Source organism: Diadema setosum, chromosome 19 (genome assembly GCF_964275005.1).
Source record: "Diadema setosum chromosome 19, eeDiaSeto1, whole genome shotgun sequence".
NCBI lineage: Eukaryota > Metazoa > Echinodermata > Echinoidea > Diadematoida > Diadematidae > Diadema > Diadema setosum.
In genome coordinates, this window is record NC_092703.1 from 31,917,641 (window position 1) to 31,937,603 (window position 19,963).

Sequence of the window (19,963 nt, forward strand, 5' to 3'; positions counted from 1 at the left end):
ATACCATCCCCTTTTAAACAGCTTTGTTTGGTTAGTCCGAAATGAATTTGTTATCTCAACGATTTTTTTAGATTGCAGCGATATAGCTCAAGATATTTCAGACGATGTTGTTGAAAGATATTATTCTATCAGACCTATTCAACGGCAAACGAGTAAGAACTGGCAGGCAAAAGTGATTGATTAACATCACCACTGACGTGGTTTGTTCGCAGGTGATCTGTTCCTACTTGTTGTCGTGGCGTCCCTACACATCTCCGAATTTTACAAGCAGACGTGGTTCATTCTTTGGCGGACCGACGCTCAGTGTGTTCTCCACAGATTTGCCAGGTTCATCGGCTTTAATCTGACCATTTTTGAGATGATGACCATCGCGATTGACAGGTAAGAGTGCGATCGATAGGGTGGACGGTTGAATAAGCAACCAATATAATTGACTGGTTATGCAAAAATCGAGAGAGTGATCGATAGAAATTGACTGATGTAAATGCAGCTGATAAACATAATGCAGGTGACAGAGCAAGATACAGAAATTTGAAAAACGAGAGATAGACACAGCTCTGCAGTGTAAACATCTATGACACAGAGATCCAAATAATATAATTTCTATCTCAAGTTAGATTGATTTAATCAAAGTTCTTTGCAACGCACAAAAATAACTTTTGTCTACCACCTGTCAGTGAAACGGAGTGGTTACATGATTAGCCCTGTAGACGTGAATAGACGGCAGTTAACCAAAATTACAACCCGAATTTAATATCTTTTTATTTAGAATTCGTTCTTCATTATTCTTAATTCAATTTACTTGTTTCGAAAACATTCTTCAGTGTTCCATGATCTTTTTTTGGTTGTTGGTTCACTAGTTAAAATCATTTGATAATGGGGAAAAGAAACTAATGTAGAAATTGATTAAACCAACCATCCCTCGCATATTAAGCATCACAAATTAAGCTCCTGAACGATAACAACAAATTGAAATGTTTAGATTCATTTTGATGATCTAAAGTTTTAAAAGAAGTGAGATGAAACAGACCCAACACCAAACAGTACAGAAATATTGTTAACTACTGCAACGTTTGCGGAGATTACTTTGGTTTCTTCTTTGTAGAGTGACATGCTTTCGTTGTTTATTAACAAGTTATGGGAAAAGGTCATTGATAACAATTCTTCCAACAAAATGGAGACTGCCATAAAGCGTAGCAGTATATCAATGCTGTTAATGTTTGTGCGATACCCAGTCATGTCGAGAGTAGCTAGCCCATGAGCTAGACTCACTGATTTGACTGATAATCTCGAAATGTGTTGATGGCATGATGAAAAGACGTCCACCTCTGCTAAAAGCAAGTCTTCACTTTGTTCATGGGATATGGAGATAATAATCGCTGGATAAAGAATGCTCCAACTGTTGGTGATGTCATAGCAGTAGAAAAAATAAAGAAAATAGATATTTCCCATAGTTGTCCTTTTTGTTAACATTTGATAATCGAGCACGTGCCTTTTCTCCTTCAGGAGGCAGAGGGAATGATGTTGTCCTTTATAAGTCAGCAATAAGTTAAAGAAGTGTATACTCTTTGCAAAAGAAATGAAATTTTGTGGAATTCTTGGATTTAATCAAAACTCCAAAAAATCTCATAATTTGATCGGAATTTATATAATCACGTTGATTAAAGTGCTGATTACAGTGATAGTGATAATGATGGCATTATGATCTTATTTGCCTGTGAAATCTCTTCAGTCCAATTTGCGATTTTTACATCAGTGGGACCAGCGTCAATCATCCCATCTGTTTATTGGTTTTTCTCAAATGAAGGTACATGGCTGTGTGCCATCCGCTGCAATTCAGAGTTCATTGCACGACCAGGCGAACCAAGCAGAAGATCGCCCTGCTTTGGGTGGTCGCTGTGATTGCTGCCATACCAACATGCCTGAACTACGGGGTATGACTTCACAAGCTATACCTTTAGTACTGTCGTGACAATACAGAGGAGTTCGCAACGTATGAGATGTATGTGAGCGTTTGTAGGACCAGGGAGGTGTTAGAAAAGGAGAGACAACTCTTCGTAATTCATGCAAACACATGTTTGGGTTCAAAGCGTTACAATGGGATGTCTAGCATTCCAGTATACGCTTTGAAGTCATGCTCAGCACCGCTCTAGTTGCAAGGCGAAGTTTGGAGACGAAGAACGCATTTCACCTTTCGTTGAATTACAAGCTTTATTTCCCCGTAAAATTTAAATGGAATACTCGAATTGATTAAGAGTACTTTAGGAAAGAATTCAATATTATAAGCATGTATTTCTAGTTTCTTCGTAATGCGCAAATCGAAATGAAATGAAAATTAGGTCTTCCTAAAAACCTAATATTTTTCTATAATGCGCACATTTCCGCATGTTATTTTCTATCCTTTAATCTGGGATATTTTGATCTTTCAAATAAAGTACTCCGCTAAAGCGTGCTCCAGCGTGCTTTTAAACTATTTGCTGTTAAAATTGTCAGTTTTACACTGCATTTTGATTCGCTGCTCCAATTCAAGGTACACAATTTCATTGTTGCCATCACATTGAGAGAGAGAGAGAGAGAGAGAGAGAGAGAGAGAGAGAGAGAGCGAAATGCCGTAGGGGCAAGTATTTCTAGATGTGAGAGCGCTAGTCCCGATTATTGATGCTCTCATTTGTCAAAGCACCTGATTCCCACATGACTTGTCGGCGGTGCCACGCATGACTTCAAAGGAGAGCAGGAGTTGTCTCTCCTTTTCTAACACCTCCTTGGTAGGACTAAGTGGGGAGGGATGCTTACCCCAGGTCAGTGCCGTAGGAATCTATATGATATCTATCTACATCTATCTACATAACAATAAAATATTACGTATTTTGTTCTTATGTAGGTTTATAATCCAATGCTATTTTGATTTCATTTATGAGTCTGATGTAAAGGAACCGAATCAGCCTTCGAGTTGCTGGATTGTTATTCTATATTTGCACAATAAACCATTTTGAATTAAATAGAATTGAATTGAATTTATGTGATGCAAAATAATTCTCCCCGCCTGAATTAATGATATTTTATTCACACATGCAACACATACTACAGCTAGTGTAAGAATATTCTATCCACACGTTATCTATTTTTCGTGTTTTACGATGCTACATCTCTTGTCAGACAAAGTTCGACGTGACAGCACTCCGCAATACCTACGCCAGTCGGTCGCCATTTGCCTGCCGTACGCTCTCCTATTTTCCAAAATGGTTTGGAGAAGGCAAGATAAGCTACATCAGCATCGTCCTATTTTTCATCCCGATCACGGTGACGGCTGTCATCTACGTCATCATTATCATTTACGTTCGTCGAAATAATAACCAGTTTGTGAAGGTAAGCATGCACAGAAGTATAACAAAGCGATCCTCTTAAAAGGTGGGTCCCACCTTTTATTAGGATTGCTCTGTTTTAGATATCTCAGCCATTTCAAAACCAATTTTCATCTAATTGAACTTTGAATCCCTCTTCGAATTACACGCTCTTCCATATTTCATGAGAGGTTTATCTCTCCAAAAAGCAAGTCAGAAACCTGAGGTTACGTCTCAACCAAACTATAGGTGGGTTCATAGTATCCCTTTAAGCAAAATGGTTAGATATAAATGAGAAAGCGATGTTGGAGATTGCATACCGTCTTCCCAATCTAAATTTGTTCCCCCTGACATAGAATCGAAACGGGGTGTCTCCATACATGAACACTTTTATCTCTATGTTCACTATATTACACACCAATCCTATGGCATTATGTCATGCAGGAAGGAACCGTTTCTTGAATATTTTTCTTTCAGAATATTGCCAGCCTTTTTCGCCCACAAATGGTTGTCAATCGTAAAATGCAAGCAATTTGTATTTTCTTGTGTCTGCATGTGTTCTTGTTTTGATGGTTTATTTAGCAAATGTTTAGCAAGCTAGTTTTACAAAGCGTAATGATGAATTTGAGAAATTCGTACTTTATGGTGTATAAAACTTGCACGGGTCCGGATGTGCATGAAACTTGCCCACACGTATAAAACAATGAGCAAAATCGAAAAAGAGAACCGAAGAAGTTTCATCTGTACGAGATAGTGAATAAATAAATGATATTAAACCGATGTTCTACATGGTTTCAAATAGCACTGAGATCGCTTGCAACCTTGTAGGTACGTTGCGATAAGTTTTGCTAAGTTTGATTTTATTTCTGCATTTTCCATTTAAAGCGTGTATAAATCACGGTACCTTTATCTTCAACAGAAAATGTACATTATGAGTTTAGAGTACAAAGCATTTTAACAAATAAGCTTCAATGAAATCTTAAGAAATCTGCAATGCACTTATTTCCAGTTTGAGAAAGAAAATTTATATTTAAAAAAATGCTGGAGTCTGCCATCGCAGGTGCTTGATAGTGATGGCAGCGCAAGGAAAAAAAGACAATGATGTGATAAAGTTATTTCCTCACGACTTTCTTGACAACTCTCCAATGTTTATCATAAAAATCAGGTTTTCTGAAAATAAAGTACCTATATAACCCCTCCCACTATATTGCCATAATTGCTGCGTTAAGTATTTTTCTTATTCTATCTATTAAAATGACAATTTGTGAAAGGTTTGCATCCCACAATTGTGGAATCAGTTCCCCCAAAGTATCCGGGAATCACCGTCCTTAGCAGTGTTCCAAAAATCATTGAAGACTTTCCTTTTTAGAAATTAATTGATCAATTACGTATATTTTGTATTTTTCATTTGTTATTTTCCCTATCCCCGTAATGTAGGTTTGTTACTTTCATTTTTTAAAGCGCTGTGATACATATAAATTACTCGTTATTTGTCTATAAGAGCGCTATATAAAGGCCTAAGTACTTATATTGTATTAAATTGCATTGAATGCAGATCAGTGTAAAATTTGTGAGGCGATAATATCATCACCTCATTTAATTTGCATAATATGTGTATTTCAACATAAAGGCTTTCCTGAGGTCATGTGAAACTGTAATACTACTTTGATATTCTTTTTTTGTTGATATTGTCAGCTTTTACTGAAACTTCTACAATATTATTTTTATGAAAAAAAAAATAATTCATTCAAAAACAGAATAACATTTCTATAGATTTTAATGACGGTTACAGTTGCTCAAATGTGTTCAATGACATCAGAAGATCAGGTAAACAAAAGCAAATTGAGGAATTTTCCTGTTTAAGTGGTGAACCCAGGAATTTATATAAACAACAAAAAAATCAAAGGTGCTTAAGCCTAAAATTGGAGTGCCGATCATATAATAATGGGCTTGAAGCGGATTATTTATGCGCAATGATGATTGATATGCTGAACAGATATATCTATCAGTCGACATCGTGATTGTCCATCGAGAGTTATGAAGCATCCCATTGGTCAATCCTTATTGTTTGTCGAATTATGGGGTTAAAGGTCAAAGTCCATTTCTGTAAATGCGGTGTTCAAGAATGTAAGGAATAGAATCGTTGAAGACATACCATCTGAATGACTACAATGTTTATTGTGACAAAAGTAAACATCAGCTGAAGTTGACATGACTGAGGTTTGAGTACTTTTTAGGGTTAAAGGGATGGTACAGTATTGGTGGAGATGAGAATTGGGCTTTTAACTTTTTGCGAAATACCAAGAAAACACTTATGAAATAGTACAGAGCATACCATTTTAAGAGGAATTCAAACTTCATTTGAATCGTTACATGCTCTTTCATATTTCATAAGAGATTTCTCATTATCTCACCAAAAAATATTAGAAACCTGAAATTAGGTCTCAACCAAAACTATACGATCCCTTAAAAGGGCAAAGATGAAAGCAAACATAATATCATAAAAAATAATGTGATACAATATAACGTAATATAACATGATATGATATAATGTAATATAACATTGATATAATACAATAAAATATAATATGATATTGCATTGCAGCCTTGTGCAGGGGACATAAGGTGGATATAACTGGAGTGAAAAGAAGAGATATATTTCCAGTTCCGTGCATGTGCAAACTAATAGGTTATGGTCACTATAAAAAATGCTATAATAGTGATTCGAATTAATGATGGTTCTCTCATTTGCAACTTTTGATATATCCATCGGTAACACCGTCTTCTTATTGTTTTTGGCCGTTGTGTTTTATTAAGATCAAAATATGCATTTCATATATAAGTATGGACATCGATTCAACTGATATCACACTGCATTGATCTATATAGTTTATCCACATTGAAGTAAATTGCATTTAAGGCGATGCCAACATCATGACAGATTTCCTATGAAATACATTGTTTCACAAAGTGCGTTGTCTGATTATGTGCATCTGTTCATGTGGTTAGATGTCAAGTCAGGAAAACACACGCCGTTCCCACTGGCAGACAGCCAGAGTGCTGTGCGCTGTCTATGTCGTCTACGCCGCCTGCTACGTTCTCCAAGCTACGCACATTCTGGTTCAACTCTACGCTCGGTCCCGTGTTTCTCACCACATAAGCAATGCCGGTGAGTTGCTCGAGATTGGATTTTACAACTACGGAAGGTCATCCATAGAGATTTTTTTTTTTCTTTAGCAGATAGACGGCGGGAAGCAGAAGCTAATAATCTGAAGAAAATTAAACTAGGATACACACGCTGGGTCTATTTGAGGTTTCACAGAAGGTCGTGCACCTGTGTCATTATACATGCAGCATGATTTCATAATTCGGAGGTTATTTTAAGCCTATGCAATATTTCCTTCGGATGACATTTTTCCAAAGCACTTTATTCAGAGTTTAATCACTTTGCCACTTCAACAAAGTCCAACTATTGTTCCAACGTCTATTCATTAATTTCGTAAAGAACGACAACATTAAAAACATTCTCCAAAACATGCAAGGGTGAGGATATTATTTCCTTCATTTTTGCACTTTTTTGTTTTGCTCCCCGTTTTCTCGTCTTTTTATGCATCAGTATTATATTTTTACCATTATTATTATATATTTTGTGTTACAATTTTGTACCAACCCTATATATTGGCTGTTTGTTTGCGCAACTTATTTCACTGCACTTTTACTTTACTATTGGAAGAAGCCAAGGATTGCAGAGGATAAAAACACAGCACTATATGATCGCATTATTTCACGAGGGCATTAGAACAGAAGGAAGGTGGTCAAGAAAATAGATTCTAAATGAAGATACTGTCATGTAAGCGTTGAAGTAGGGCGTAAAGGGGTTCTTATTTCTTATGCCGAGGTTGGAAACCTGATCAGTCATACTCAACCTCTCATCAATTTCTTTACTCATATAGGGCATGAGCAGGCTTCTAAAAACATTAACATTTCATTGATAATTATTCTTTATTGTTGTCCTGACACCCTTTCCTGAAAGGTCTTCTTTCTCCCGTCTCTTTGTATATATCTTGGAGGATTCCTTCTGTGATACATGATAGCTGTCGCTTGTTTTTTATCATAAAATTACTTGTTATCCTAATTATTTGTATCTGCAGGACTACTTTCACCGCTTGCTAACAGCAGCATGAATCCAATTCTGTACCTGATATTTAACTCTCGATTCCGGTCTGCCGTCTGGTCGCTCTTTGGTCTATCCTGTATCAGCGAGGGTTCGAATAACAAACGACAAGATGGAAGCAGCACGAATATTACCAAGATCAGCATTCAGTCGGATTCTATTACCCAAGGGGATTCTGAATACAAGAAGTGATCCAAAAGAACACACCTTTACCATACATTTATCTATATGAAATGGGTTAGCCAAATACCGGTTAGTGATTGGCTAAACACAGTCACGTGATGGAGGTACATTCGTTATGTTCGCCCATGGGCGAACATTCTTGTTATGTTCTGTCATGGGAAAACATTTTCACGTAACAAATACCCGCGCGCACAGTGAATTTGGCTCTGCGCGAGCTAGCGCGATCGAGTGCGTTGTGCGCGTGCTGGACCTTTGCGCTAAGCGTACCATGATCGTATCAATAAGGTACGGTGCGTGATGTACGGTGTGATGCGCCACTTTCAGAGCGTGAAATCAATTGATAATGATGGTATTTGACTAACCCATATAATATAACAGATGATGACTTTTGTTGTCGGGAACATACCAAACGTTCGACCCTCAGGGTTTGAAATGCTATTTCGGGAGGCTATAAGTCCCTCGACTTCGTCTCGGGACTTATAACCTCCCTCAATAGCATTTCAAACCCCAGGGACTTATAGCCTCCCGAAATAGCATTTCAAACCCTTCGGGTGGAACATTCGGTATGTTCCCTTCCCCGCCAGTCATCATCTATATAATAAATCATGATGTTAAAGATCCTTAGAGCTTCCTAGCTTAATGTTTATCAAGTTTTATCACACAGAAATACATACAATGATAATGATGAAATGATCTTACAGATAGAAAAGGAATGCTACTAGTAGATTCTATAACACGGGCAGATGTGCTCGCTACGAAAGTATACTCAGTCTCAGCATGATTTTGCGGGATTTGTATTTTTTCTTCTAAGCAGCGTTTCCCACTGGATGAAAAGAAAACGTGCCTCTTGTACTTTCTTTTGACTTTTATTATTATGTCCGTAGCATTGCTTAATAATTTCTTTGTATTCCATCCCCATTGTGTGACGTATTCACATTGTTTTTTGTTCGCTTTTGGAGCCCGCAGTTATAAACTCTGCCTTTGCGGTTCCTTCATATTTCACATCTTGTTGAAAATAGTCTTTTGTAGATAGAAAATCTCATTTGCAGACACTTTTTAGACGTAATCCACTGTGTGTTATCTTTTATCTTTTTCTGTTTGTTTGATATATGCATATATACTGAGTAAACTATATAGTCTACGTGTTGGTGTGATAAATAAATAATATAACAGAACTGAAGCTCATGCTATCAATACCAACACTTTATTTTGTTCTTGCAAAAACACTTCGATAAAGGGCGAGGAGCCCGAAAGTTTGTGTGTCAAAAAAATAAACTGTTGGTATTGACAGCATGAGCTTCAGTTCTGTTCTATATCTTTATTATATATATATATATATATATATATATATATATATATATACCTCTACGCCGAGTAAAATATGAAAATGAATGTTCTGGAACTATCCCCACAGTCTCGAGTGTAAGGCCGGTGCAGTTTTAGTAAGTACTTTAAAACTTATACTCATCTGATGAATGTAATCATTAGCATAGATTAGTTGCTCGCACTATCTAAATGTATACCATGAAGGAATTACTGAAGATGAGACTGATAACTGTGCGCTTAGCTCTGAAGGTATATTGTAACAGCATATTGGTGTCTTCATAAAACATCTTAGTATATTAATGATAGATTAATTGATTAATTTTACTTAATTGTCCACAATAGAAACTCTATGTATTTTGAATATAACGACATTTTGTATACCAGTGTATACCAAGTACACACAATAACATTACACAAACTGGATCTGAAACTTAGACACATTGATATCTAAACATGCCATCACAATCTAATACATAATATATCATTATTATGAGGTATGTGGAAAGTAGAAGATCTACGTGAGTGTCTATACAATTTGAGCTAACAAATTTAAACAGCGTATTGATATATTCCCAGAAGAGCATCCTGGGGAAAATTACCCAAAATAACTGAATTCAAACTTGGTTAAGGAAGAGTTTGCTCTAACACAACACATTGATTCGTAACATAGCTCCTGCAAAGATTGAAATATACCCTTGGGCTTATGTATATATAAATGTATATATATATATATATATATATATATATATATATATATATATATATTAGGATGCTGGGCGATTATCGGTTTGTGATCAAGATATGATATTGTATGAATATTGGTAACCAAAATAAATGTATGAGAGTACTCGAGATGTGAATTGTGAATTGTCTTCCTTTTTGTTTTCAATTTGTTCCAATAACATCATGGTATGTACTTGTCATTCAACTTGAGCAGGTTGAGCAACAAAAAAAAAAAAAAAAAAAAAAAAAAAACAGCAACAACCAGCAACAATGGACCAATATTGAATTCGTTCAGAATGCGAGTAAGATAGAATCCTATGGCGCCACAGACCATTCTAGTACAACCATATAAATGCGCCGGCCTGAAGGGTGTGGTCTGCCCGCCCATATTAAAGGAGACCTCCTAATGGTTTTCAGACTTTTACATTTGGACAACTGTAAGTTATAGCGAGTACAGACTTTCAGAATTTATAGTGATTGGGTAGAGGAATAAGAATGTTTTCAAAATTTACAACAATTTGGATTGAACGAGGATGATAATATAGCAGCCTCACCATACTCTAAGAATGCATGAGTTGGGGCTCAAGGAAGCAGAACAAAAGTAGATGGCATACATACATTCTACACAGGTGAACTTGTTAAGTGAGTGGTAGTGTAATGGAATTGCACTGCTACATATTATCTGAAATATGTGAGGTTCCTATGTCATCAACACTGTTCAGTGTAATTTGTTTATTTAACGATTTTTTCAGAGTATTATTTCTCTGCTCAAGGACCGCAAAAAAATCTATATCATCTATTTACAAAACCTATTCACAAATCTATACATGGAGCTGTCGATTTATGTACTACATGACAATGATGTGACATTATGAAAAAAGCCCAATTTATTGATAAAATATTCTGACACTGTGTCATGGATCTTTATGCTGTCATTGTGACGAGGAGGGAGACAAACAACAAACAACAAACAAACTAGAAACCAAAGTGACAAAGGACACTGGTGTTCCAGATATCAAAGGGTTAGCTCTGTTCTCGTACAGAATCTTGAAAAAATGTAAATGTAATACGAATTAACTTACACAAAAACGTACTTCTGTATATTCATTTGGAAATGCAGGTTCATGCGATGTATAGTACAAACTAATCTTTGCAACAGCAGTGACATCGTTATCACGACTTCCTCCTCCAAATTAACAAATAAAACAAAAAGCAAAGTCATCTCTACCAGCATGTCCGTTCATTGCACTTTGGCTGTTGTTTCTTGCGTTGTTTTGGTTTCACCAGATACTCTTTAGTATGCAAATTGCAGAGATTTTCAGTTTATTGATGTCTATCAGCATAGTCATTTATGATTGAGAGATATAAATTCTAATGAAACGCAAGAGGTGTATACTCATTCACCTTTCACGAAAAAATATTTGTAATTTTTTGTACTAAATTCAAGAATCTGTGTGGATTACATCAGTGGACGTCACAGGTGTTGTATGAAACAAATAGTGTATGGCCTTTACTCGTGCAATGGAACAAGATTTTGCACTCGGTGATAGGTGAGACGCACTATCTTTCTTTCACCTGGTGCGAAATTTCATACCATCGCACTCGTGACCATTCACTATTTGTATACTATGGGAAGGGGATGTCTTTTACACACCTCTCCCTACTCATTCGTTTCGATTCCTGCTTATAGGGGTCATACTCTCGATACTAATCAATATTTCGATAGTGAAACGTAATTGACACCATCGCTTCTATATTACGAAGAAATTATAATCACTAAGACCCACATTCGTGCCATACACAGGATTTTTATTCATTCATTTTTTTTTGGGGGGGGGGGAAGATATGCGCAATATTGGGAGAGGGGTTTTCCACTATGCATGCCCTATCGGTATAGTCACCATTTAGTCTAATGCATACTTTGTCTGATGTTCACTTGGTCTAATTCAGACGTTTGTCGGCTACCTTTCACGACCGAGTCCTGCTATTGTTACAGTGATGCCAGGTTCAACAAATCAAATTATCGTATCAGAGATTCAGAATTATCGTTTTCAAGTAAATGATCTTACACCCAGGGGTCGCTTCCATGGAATTATGTATCACATCCATGCAGGAGAGGAAAATAAAGAGAGAAAATTGAATGATTAAGAAACAATGATGTACAACACAAAATGCGCGTCTTTGTAGTTTATCCTTCATGATCTGAATATCAATCGCACTGCAGAGTGGAGCACGTACATTTAATCTAACCATGAGCGCAAATAAAATTCCGGTTCATAATGTTCACAGTGAGGTGTGGTTAAAATATTATTGTAGAACTGCTTGCTACATTTGGACTTCCCGTAATGGCAATTGGAAGTGATGGATGATGGGAAGTCTGCTTGATCCTCACTTTGAGTGCGTTCTTTTCCGTGCTTGTACGTAGAAAGGAGGAAGCCAGAACATTGGAAGTATAGGCTGGAATCCAGAAACGGCGTGTGTGGCCCCTGATGGTGTGAGATGGTCGTCCCATTTAATGTCGACCAGGTCAAAGCGGATTCTTCACACCCTTCCCATACGGATTCTGCTGAAGCTCCAGCATGGTTGAAAAACTTGCTGCGAGTTGTAATTGTCAGTCACATGCCTGGCATTGTTTCGTTGGACCTGTACGATCTTATTGATACTTCTATGCGTGTTGGCATCCCATGCAGTGACTTCATATCTGTAACGGTTCTGCCATAGCCTTGTAAGTAATCTCTTTGGTATTCCAAGTACAACAATTGATCGAAGTTGCGCGTGATAAAAGCACGGGTGGAATTGCTTTCTTGCCTTAATATGACATCGACATGCGTGAAACATAACATATTGTGGTCAGTGAGATAGCATCATCTGGCAGATGAGACTCCTTCAAGAACGGTTTCGTGGATGTTGTAAAGGAGGAGGAGGAGTTTTTTTTTTTTTTTTTTGGGGGGGGGGGGGGTTGTTTTGGTAACTCTTATTGCCTGACATTTCCTGGGATGAAATTGCACATACCAGACACGCTCAGACCTTTTTACATTGGGAATCCAAATTTCCCAGAAGTTGCAGAGCAACTTTTTGTATAACACACAGTTATCTGCGAAAAAGGCGGATTTTGCAGGTCCTGATGCAGTCTGGTAGGTTAACTAATGAAGACCAGAAAAAGTGCAGGATCAAGGACATTTGTGGACCCCAGATTCCATGTTGGCCTGAGAGCTGATCTTTCCATTTAGGGGACTTGCTATTTGCGGCCACCATGGAACCCTTTCCCCCCATTTGAGTTTATGTTACACCGGACTCCAGAATGCTTCATCTTGTGAAGGAGCATCCCTTTGGGGTACCTTGTCAAAGGCTTTGGCAAAGTCTAAAAGGATAGGGTCTCTTTAGCCCTTGTCTCCAATACCTATGACAAGATTATTGGCGGTCAAAATGAGTTGGGCATCACAGGGCCTTCACTTCAGAAAACCGTGTTGGTGATGATTGCACCAGGTTGGACCACATAACGCTCACGCAATTTGCACAGTATAGTCGGCCAGAGATATTGGTCTGTTGATGATCTTTCCCATGAAGATGGAATGTTCAGACGTCACTTGACCGAGGGTCTGAACATTATGGCAGGGGCTGTTTATTCTGCAGTTTCTCTTAGGAGCTTGGCAGGGACACCATCAGTTCTAAGGACTTCTCGAGAAACTCGAAATTCTTGATGGCGATGTCATTCATTTATCGGGTGTGAGGGGGCTGGGGAGGGGGGGGGGGTAATGGTCCCAGATCAGGTAAGGCTGATGCAGACACGAGTAAGGACTAAAGCAATCTGGCGATTAAGCAGGTTGACTTTGGTATCGGGGTCACAGAACAGCTGACGATCTTTTTCTTCAGAGGAGCAATAACAGTTTGGTCTCAGCTTTTTGTTTTGATGATTGCTCCCAATCTTCTGCTCACATATGGTTCGATGCAGATGATGTCTTCAAGATACCTGTTGTAAGCCTGAGGACGAGATATCTGAGCTGGTTCCATGACATTTGCTCCAGAAACAATTATTGCTCCCATGAAATATCTGCAAGCTAAGCCAAACATGAATTCTACCCACAAACATAAACCTAGCCCTAATCCTAATCCTCAGATCAAACTAAACCTAAATCAGCCTATCACAGCCAATCCTTACCCTAAGTCCTTGGAGAAGATAAGACCGGAGCAATTGTCGATGGGCAAATGTCGTGTCACCAACTTTGAGCTTGCTTCTTCAGTTTTCCTTATCTTTTCCAGTCCCGGTCTTTTTACAGTCCTTCTTGCCTTGTATTTTCTCGTTTTCCTGCGACAGATCCTTTTTCTGGACGTGGTGCACCATTGTTGGCTGTATATCCAGAAGATTCAGGCAACATCAATTGCATTAATACTTCGGTGATTTCCGTATATCAGTATAATTCATAGAAGGCCACTTTAATATTCTTCTGTCGTATAATGCAGTACAACGGGATGGGTGAGCGGTAACAGGCTTATAGCTTGATATCTAATCTGCAGATCTAGTTTAGGGCAGCATTACTTGCTCGGGCAAGTTTTTCAAGACCGCCTGGGAACTTCCGCAGGTGGCAGTCTTCCACGATGTGACGCAGGGTTTGGTCAGGATGGCCGCAGTCACACGCCAGGCTAGCCGAGAACCCCCATTTTTGTAGACGGTAGCCTGTCCTTGCATTGAGGGTTCGGATGCGTTTTTCTTTATAGGGTAAGCCACTGTTTCCGAGGGGGGTAAGCCCTCTGGCTTTGCTGTTGGGTTATGATGGTGCTGCACGTAACTCGAGTTGTGTTGGCGAGAGCATCAGACGTAGTTATGAAAGGGACATCCAGGCTGGCATTCAGGCGCATTGATGGCAGGTTGTTCAGGTCATCGAGGATCGGAAGGGCTGGTCAGGGTCTGCATTAATGGCACTGGCGACCCTTGCCATCCTTTCCTTCCTGCGTAGGGAGGAAGGAATGATGTGTGCCAAAACAGGCAGCCAGTAAAGAGGGGTGGACTTGAGCGTGCCTGAGACTACTCGCGTTGCCACTGAAGGACACTGACACTTGTTGTCAATTAATTGGGTATTGTAAATGTTAAAAAAATGAATGACTGTGTCATTCTGTAACTCATTCACGCAGTTCTGTTACAAAAATGAATGACAAAACAAAACAGAAAATACATCAAACCTCTAGAAGATGTACAGGTAGACAGGGCTGGTCAGAGCATCTGAGATCACTGTTTCTTGTCTTCTATTTGGTTTCCTTTTCTTTCAGTGTCAATAAAACCATACATGGCGCTAACTTCTCCAACCTGCTGAGACTCTGTAATTTGATTCGGATGCCACTCACGACAGAGATAATCGTCATATGCCTGTTTTAAAGGAAAGAGTGGATTATACAAATAAATCAGTAAACAGTCTGAAATTTACCTGATTAAAGAATAAGAAAATAAATCTATTAATCTATGAATATCAAATGAGTTTAAGGCGGTTGCTATTTTAAAGCTGCTTCCCTGATAGCAGAGACTCGTAAAAAATCACGTCAAATTTACGTCTTTTATACGTCACGACAGACGTCATATTCACATCATATATTTACGTCTTATAGTCGACAGTTTGCACCAGCACAAGACGTAGAATAAGACGTCGTATTCTGACGTCTTTATGACGTCTTCATGGACCGTCATATTTACGTCATATATTTACGTCTTATAGTCGACAGTTTGCACCAGCATAAGACGTAAAATAATTGACGTCTAATTGGTTTAAAAATGACGTCATTTTGACGTCTTTACGACCAGAATTTCGCGTTCACGACCAGAATTTTGCGTTCACACCGGTAGAAATCACGTCATATTCACGTCTTTATTTGGCCGTGTTGCCGTCATATTGACGTCGTATGTTGATGTCTTTTTTACGTCTTCATGGACGTCATTTTCACGTCATATATTTACGTCTTTTTGACGACAGTTTGCACCAGCGCAAGACGTAAAATAAGACGTCATATTTTGACGTCCTTTTTACGTCTTTTTGTCACATTTCTATGAAAGAAAAAAAACGACTGGTAACACGTCATATTTACGACTAAGTTCATATCGTACTCCTTAGCTATTCCTTAATGTCGGTCATACGTTTGATTTTTCATGCTTGCAGGATGAGCGGAGATTCGAGGACATCCTCAAAAATCTGGTGACCACATCTGCGCGTTTTCTCCAGAAGGCTAAGATGATAAAGACCGAGAGGGATACGGAATCCTTCGAGTACACGGAGATCGGACGTATCGCTAGTCACTTCTACGTCACGTGCGGGACCATCCAACATTTCAATCAAGAGATCCCGGAATGTCGCAGCGAGGAGGAAATATTCGCCATGATATGTGGGGCGAAAGAGTTTATACAAGTCAAGGTATAACCAAGGTGTTCTTTTAACATCGATTGTTTTTTTTTTTCTTTCTTACGTTCTCTCCTTTTGTTTTCACGTCAGAACAAGTCAAAGCACCGCATCGTATTTCGTTGTTAAATGAAACCACTCTATGATAATGACATTGTAATATCTATAGTGTCATTTACTACGCAATATGACCAGACCAAGGTAAAAAGCATGAAAAATTGAAAGTGTCCACCATTTTTTTTTTTGCCAAGAATATTTTTGTGTATACAGGACTAATATTTGGAACCAATGAAGTAGTAATCTAAAAGATGCACCGAGTCTTGCTGTATTCAAGAGAAAATTAAAGACAGTTTTGGTTGGTTCTTAAGTGATATTCGGATTATATATATGTATATATATATATATGTATATATATATTGTATATCTTTTATTTTGTTTCTAAAACTTCCTGTATGTCAATCATCTTGCCCATGCCAATGAACAGTGTCTGACAATAGCTCCGCATATGCTGTGGACCTCTGCTTCCTCTCAATAGTCCTCCTCTCCTTCCTTCCCTCCTTTCCTTCTTTTCCTTCCCTCCCTCCTTCTCCCTCTAACCTGTCCTTTTCCTTTGTCTCATTGTTTGTCGATCCTGACTACGTTCTTGTTTACTGTGAGCGTCTTGTACCTGTGTGTGTGTTGCGTGTGTGTGTGTGTGTTTCCGTACCTTTACAGTTATTGTATTCTAAGTTTAATATATTGAGTGGCCCACATTCATACAAGCTTGTCTTTTACGTGGTTGCCTCTATTCCATTAACGCAATTATTTTGAACAATTAGTTTCAAAATATATGCATTTTTTTGTTGTTGTAATACATTGCACGTTTTGTTTTCATTTAATTTGTGCAACAATAAACATGTGTTACTGGAAATAAAATTTCATGTGATTTGAATCGAATTGAATTGAATTTCGCATTTGTTTCAATATGATATATAGAACTCAAATTTTGGGCCTTATCCCCAGATTGGGTGAGAACGGATTTTATCAAATATCTTTAAGGATTGTTCATTCCTCCGTGCATAAGTCAGGAGCAATTTTGTTCCAATTAAATTAGAATGCTAACTTTGTACTTGCAAGCGGCTACATTTCTCATAAAATTGGGTTGTTGCAGCCTTCTTAACTGAAAGGAACGAACACTCCTAGGACACATTTGTATATAAGCGAGTTGACTGAGGCATATTAGTACTCGAAATAGAAAAAAAAAATATAGAAAAAGAACTCCAATTGAATGAAATTGTGATCATCAGTGATATTCTAAATCAAAGATGCTTTTGTTGCCTTTGCCTTTTGGTGATTTTCAAATTCATGTTTTGGTGATCTTCATATTCATGTTTTGCTGCTGGAATACTGTTTTATGCCTCCACCACAAAGTGTCCCCGGAGGCATTATGTTTTCGGGTTGTCCGTCCGTCCGTCTTTTTTCTTTACGTCCGTACTATTTTGTGGACAGCTTTATAACTTTATATCCGTTTGCGGGTATCCAAATAAAAATGTGTGTGTTAGTGAAAGAAGTTGCGCCTCTCATTTTTTTTTTTTTTTATGCACATTAGGTCAAAGATCAAGGTCACATTCTTAAAAGTCCAGTATAAACATGTATTATTACCAGATTAAGATTCTTTAGGGAAAGTTTTGGGCCATGGGGTCATAGGTCAAGTGAAAACGTTAAAATGTCACTTTTTTATGCCTCCGCAACGAAGTGGCCGGAGGCATTATGTTTTCGGGTCGTCCGTCCGTACGTCCGTCCGTACGTCAGTCCGTCCCGTTTTGTTTTTTTCGATATCTCAAGAACCGTGTGGTGGTTTTACATCAAACTTGGTATGAGGGTATATCCTTGGGGGATAATACTTTGTGTGGATTTTAGGGTCACAGGTTCAAAGGTCAAAGGTCATAGGTTATTTTGTGAAAAAAATTGAAATTTCATGTTTTTCTCCATATCTCGCAAATGGTTCAAGGTATCTTCATGGAACTTAGTATATATGCTTGTACCGATGGGCAGTGATTATCTAGGGAAGTTGGGGTCATGGGTCAAAGGTCAGGGGGTCAAAGGTCAAGGTCAACTCCTCAAAATATCACTACTTCCTTAAAATGCAATATGCCTGAAGGTTTTTTTTTTTTTAAACTTATGTATGGCATGTATTACCCAATATATATTTTTGGGGAAGTTTCTTGCCAAAAGGTCAAAGGTCAAAAGGTCAAAGGTCAAGTGAAAGTGCTAAATTGCACTTTTTCCTCCATATCTCGAAAGTAACTCAAGGTATCATCATGAAACTTACATATTTATGCATGTTCTACCTAACAGTGATTCTCTGTGGAACTGTGAGGTCAAAGGTCAAAGACCAAGTTTAGATAATGCTATTTTCCCATTTGATACTGAAATTATACTTTTTCTCAATACCTTGAAAATTACTCAATGCATAAACTTATAAAAGGGTCAAAAGTCAAGTAAAAATCATCAGTTCCCCAAATACCTGCACTCTGACATTTTAATCATTCATCCAATTGAACCTAGTTCTAGAAAGTGAACATTCAGCACATTTGTGTCAAACCTGTCATTTTAATATTTTGCCAATTGTGTGAAACTGTCATCACACATTGTCAAGACATTGTACTATAGACCTATTAGGAGAACCATGCATTATGGCGGAGGCATATCAGTAGCCGTAGCGATATATCTAGTTTTCTCCATATCTCGGAAATGGCTCATAAGGTGTCTTCATGCATACTGCCTGACAATGATTTTCTTGTGTATTTTTGGGTCATGGAGTCAAAGGTCAGGTTAAAATGCTAAAATTTTGTTTTACTATTTGATGCTGAAACTATGCTTTTTCTCTATACGTTTGATATTACTCAATAAACTTAATCAAACTGGTACTAGTACATTTCAGTTTATACAAATTAAATTCTCAAGTACTTGCTCTCTTAAACAATTTAGCCATCCATCAATATCAAATTAAAATTAATAAAATTATGAATTTTGCCTAGGAAGGTAAACACTCAACACATTTGTGACAAACATGTCATTTCGTTTTTGCCAAATCAGTGAAACTCTTATTTCACATCATTGCACATTGCAAGGTGTACTCTAGACCTATTTGGAGAACCATGTAATCTTATGGCGGAGGCATACCAGTCATTGCCAGTCGCCATGATTATACAGTAACATTTCTCATTTTTCATAATATTATGTTTCTGTAGTTGTCGGTTGGTCAGGTAAGTTCCACGTGCAAAGCTCTTGTACACGGAGACAACATTCTAATTGTATCGAAAACGAAAATGTGGTATTGGAAATAAGGGTAAAAAGTAAAAAAACAAACAAACAACAACAACAAAACAGCTTACCCCTCTGTGTGCTGTGAGTGCCAATTTGCACAGAAAACTCTATAACATTGTACACGTTGTCCAAATTCCCTGGCTCAGAAAGGGTTAACCATCCTGATGCATGCCTATGAATTAACATGCCTTTACGGACTGGTTTTATACGACAGGTTCGTCAAGCAGAGGAAGGAGAGCTGAAAGATTTACTGAACCTTTGTGAGGTCTACGTGAGCAATGCCAGGCACATTGTGTCGGGAGAAACAAAGGTCAACATCCTTCTACAGGCGTACATCTCGCACGGGAGACTAAAAACCTTTTCCCTGGTCTCCGATATGAACTACACAGCACAGGTAAGAAAACTCAAGATTAGATCAAGGTTTATGGCGGCGCACTTCTTGAGAAATTCCTTTCTTTTGTCAGGTCACTTCTCTTCCCTTTGAAACACGTATAGTCAAACCAGCCTTAGCGACCACCTGCCTGTAG

At 38.0% G+C, this 19,963-nt stretch overlaps 1 protein-coding gene across 1 annotated transcript in view; it reads left to right on the plus strand.

Moving 5' to 3' along the window:
- LOC140242428 (activating signal cointegrator 1 complex subunit 3-like) overlaps positions 1-19,963 on the plus strand; it is a 64,806-nt gene that overhangs the window by 20,372 nt on the left and 24,471 nt on the right. Inside the window, exons 13-18 of the mRNA XM_072322165.1 lie at positions 213-381; positions 1,808-1,934; positions 3,157-3,366; positions 12,173-12,241; positions 15,891-16,142; positions 19,651-19,830. Coding sequence (XP_072178266.1) covers positions 213-381; positions 1,808-1,934; positions 3,157-3,366; positions 12,173-12,241; positions 15,891-16,142; positions 19,651-19,830 — 1,007 coding nt within the window. The remainder of the gene's footprint in view (positions 1-212; positions 382-1,807; positions 1,935-3,156; positions 3,367-12,172; positions 12,242-15,890; positions 16,143-19,650; positions 19,831-19,963) is intronic.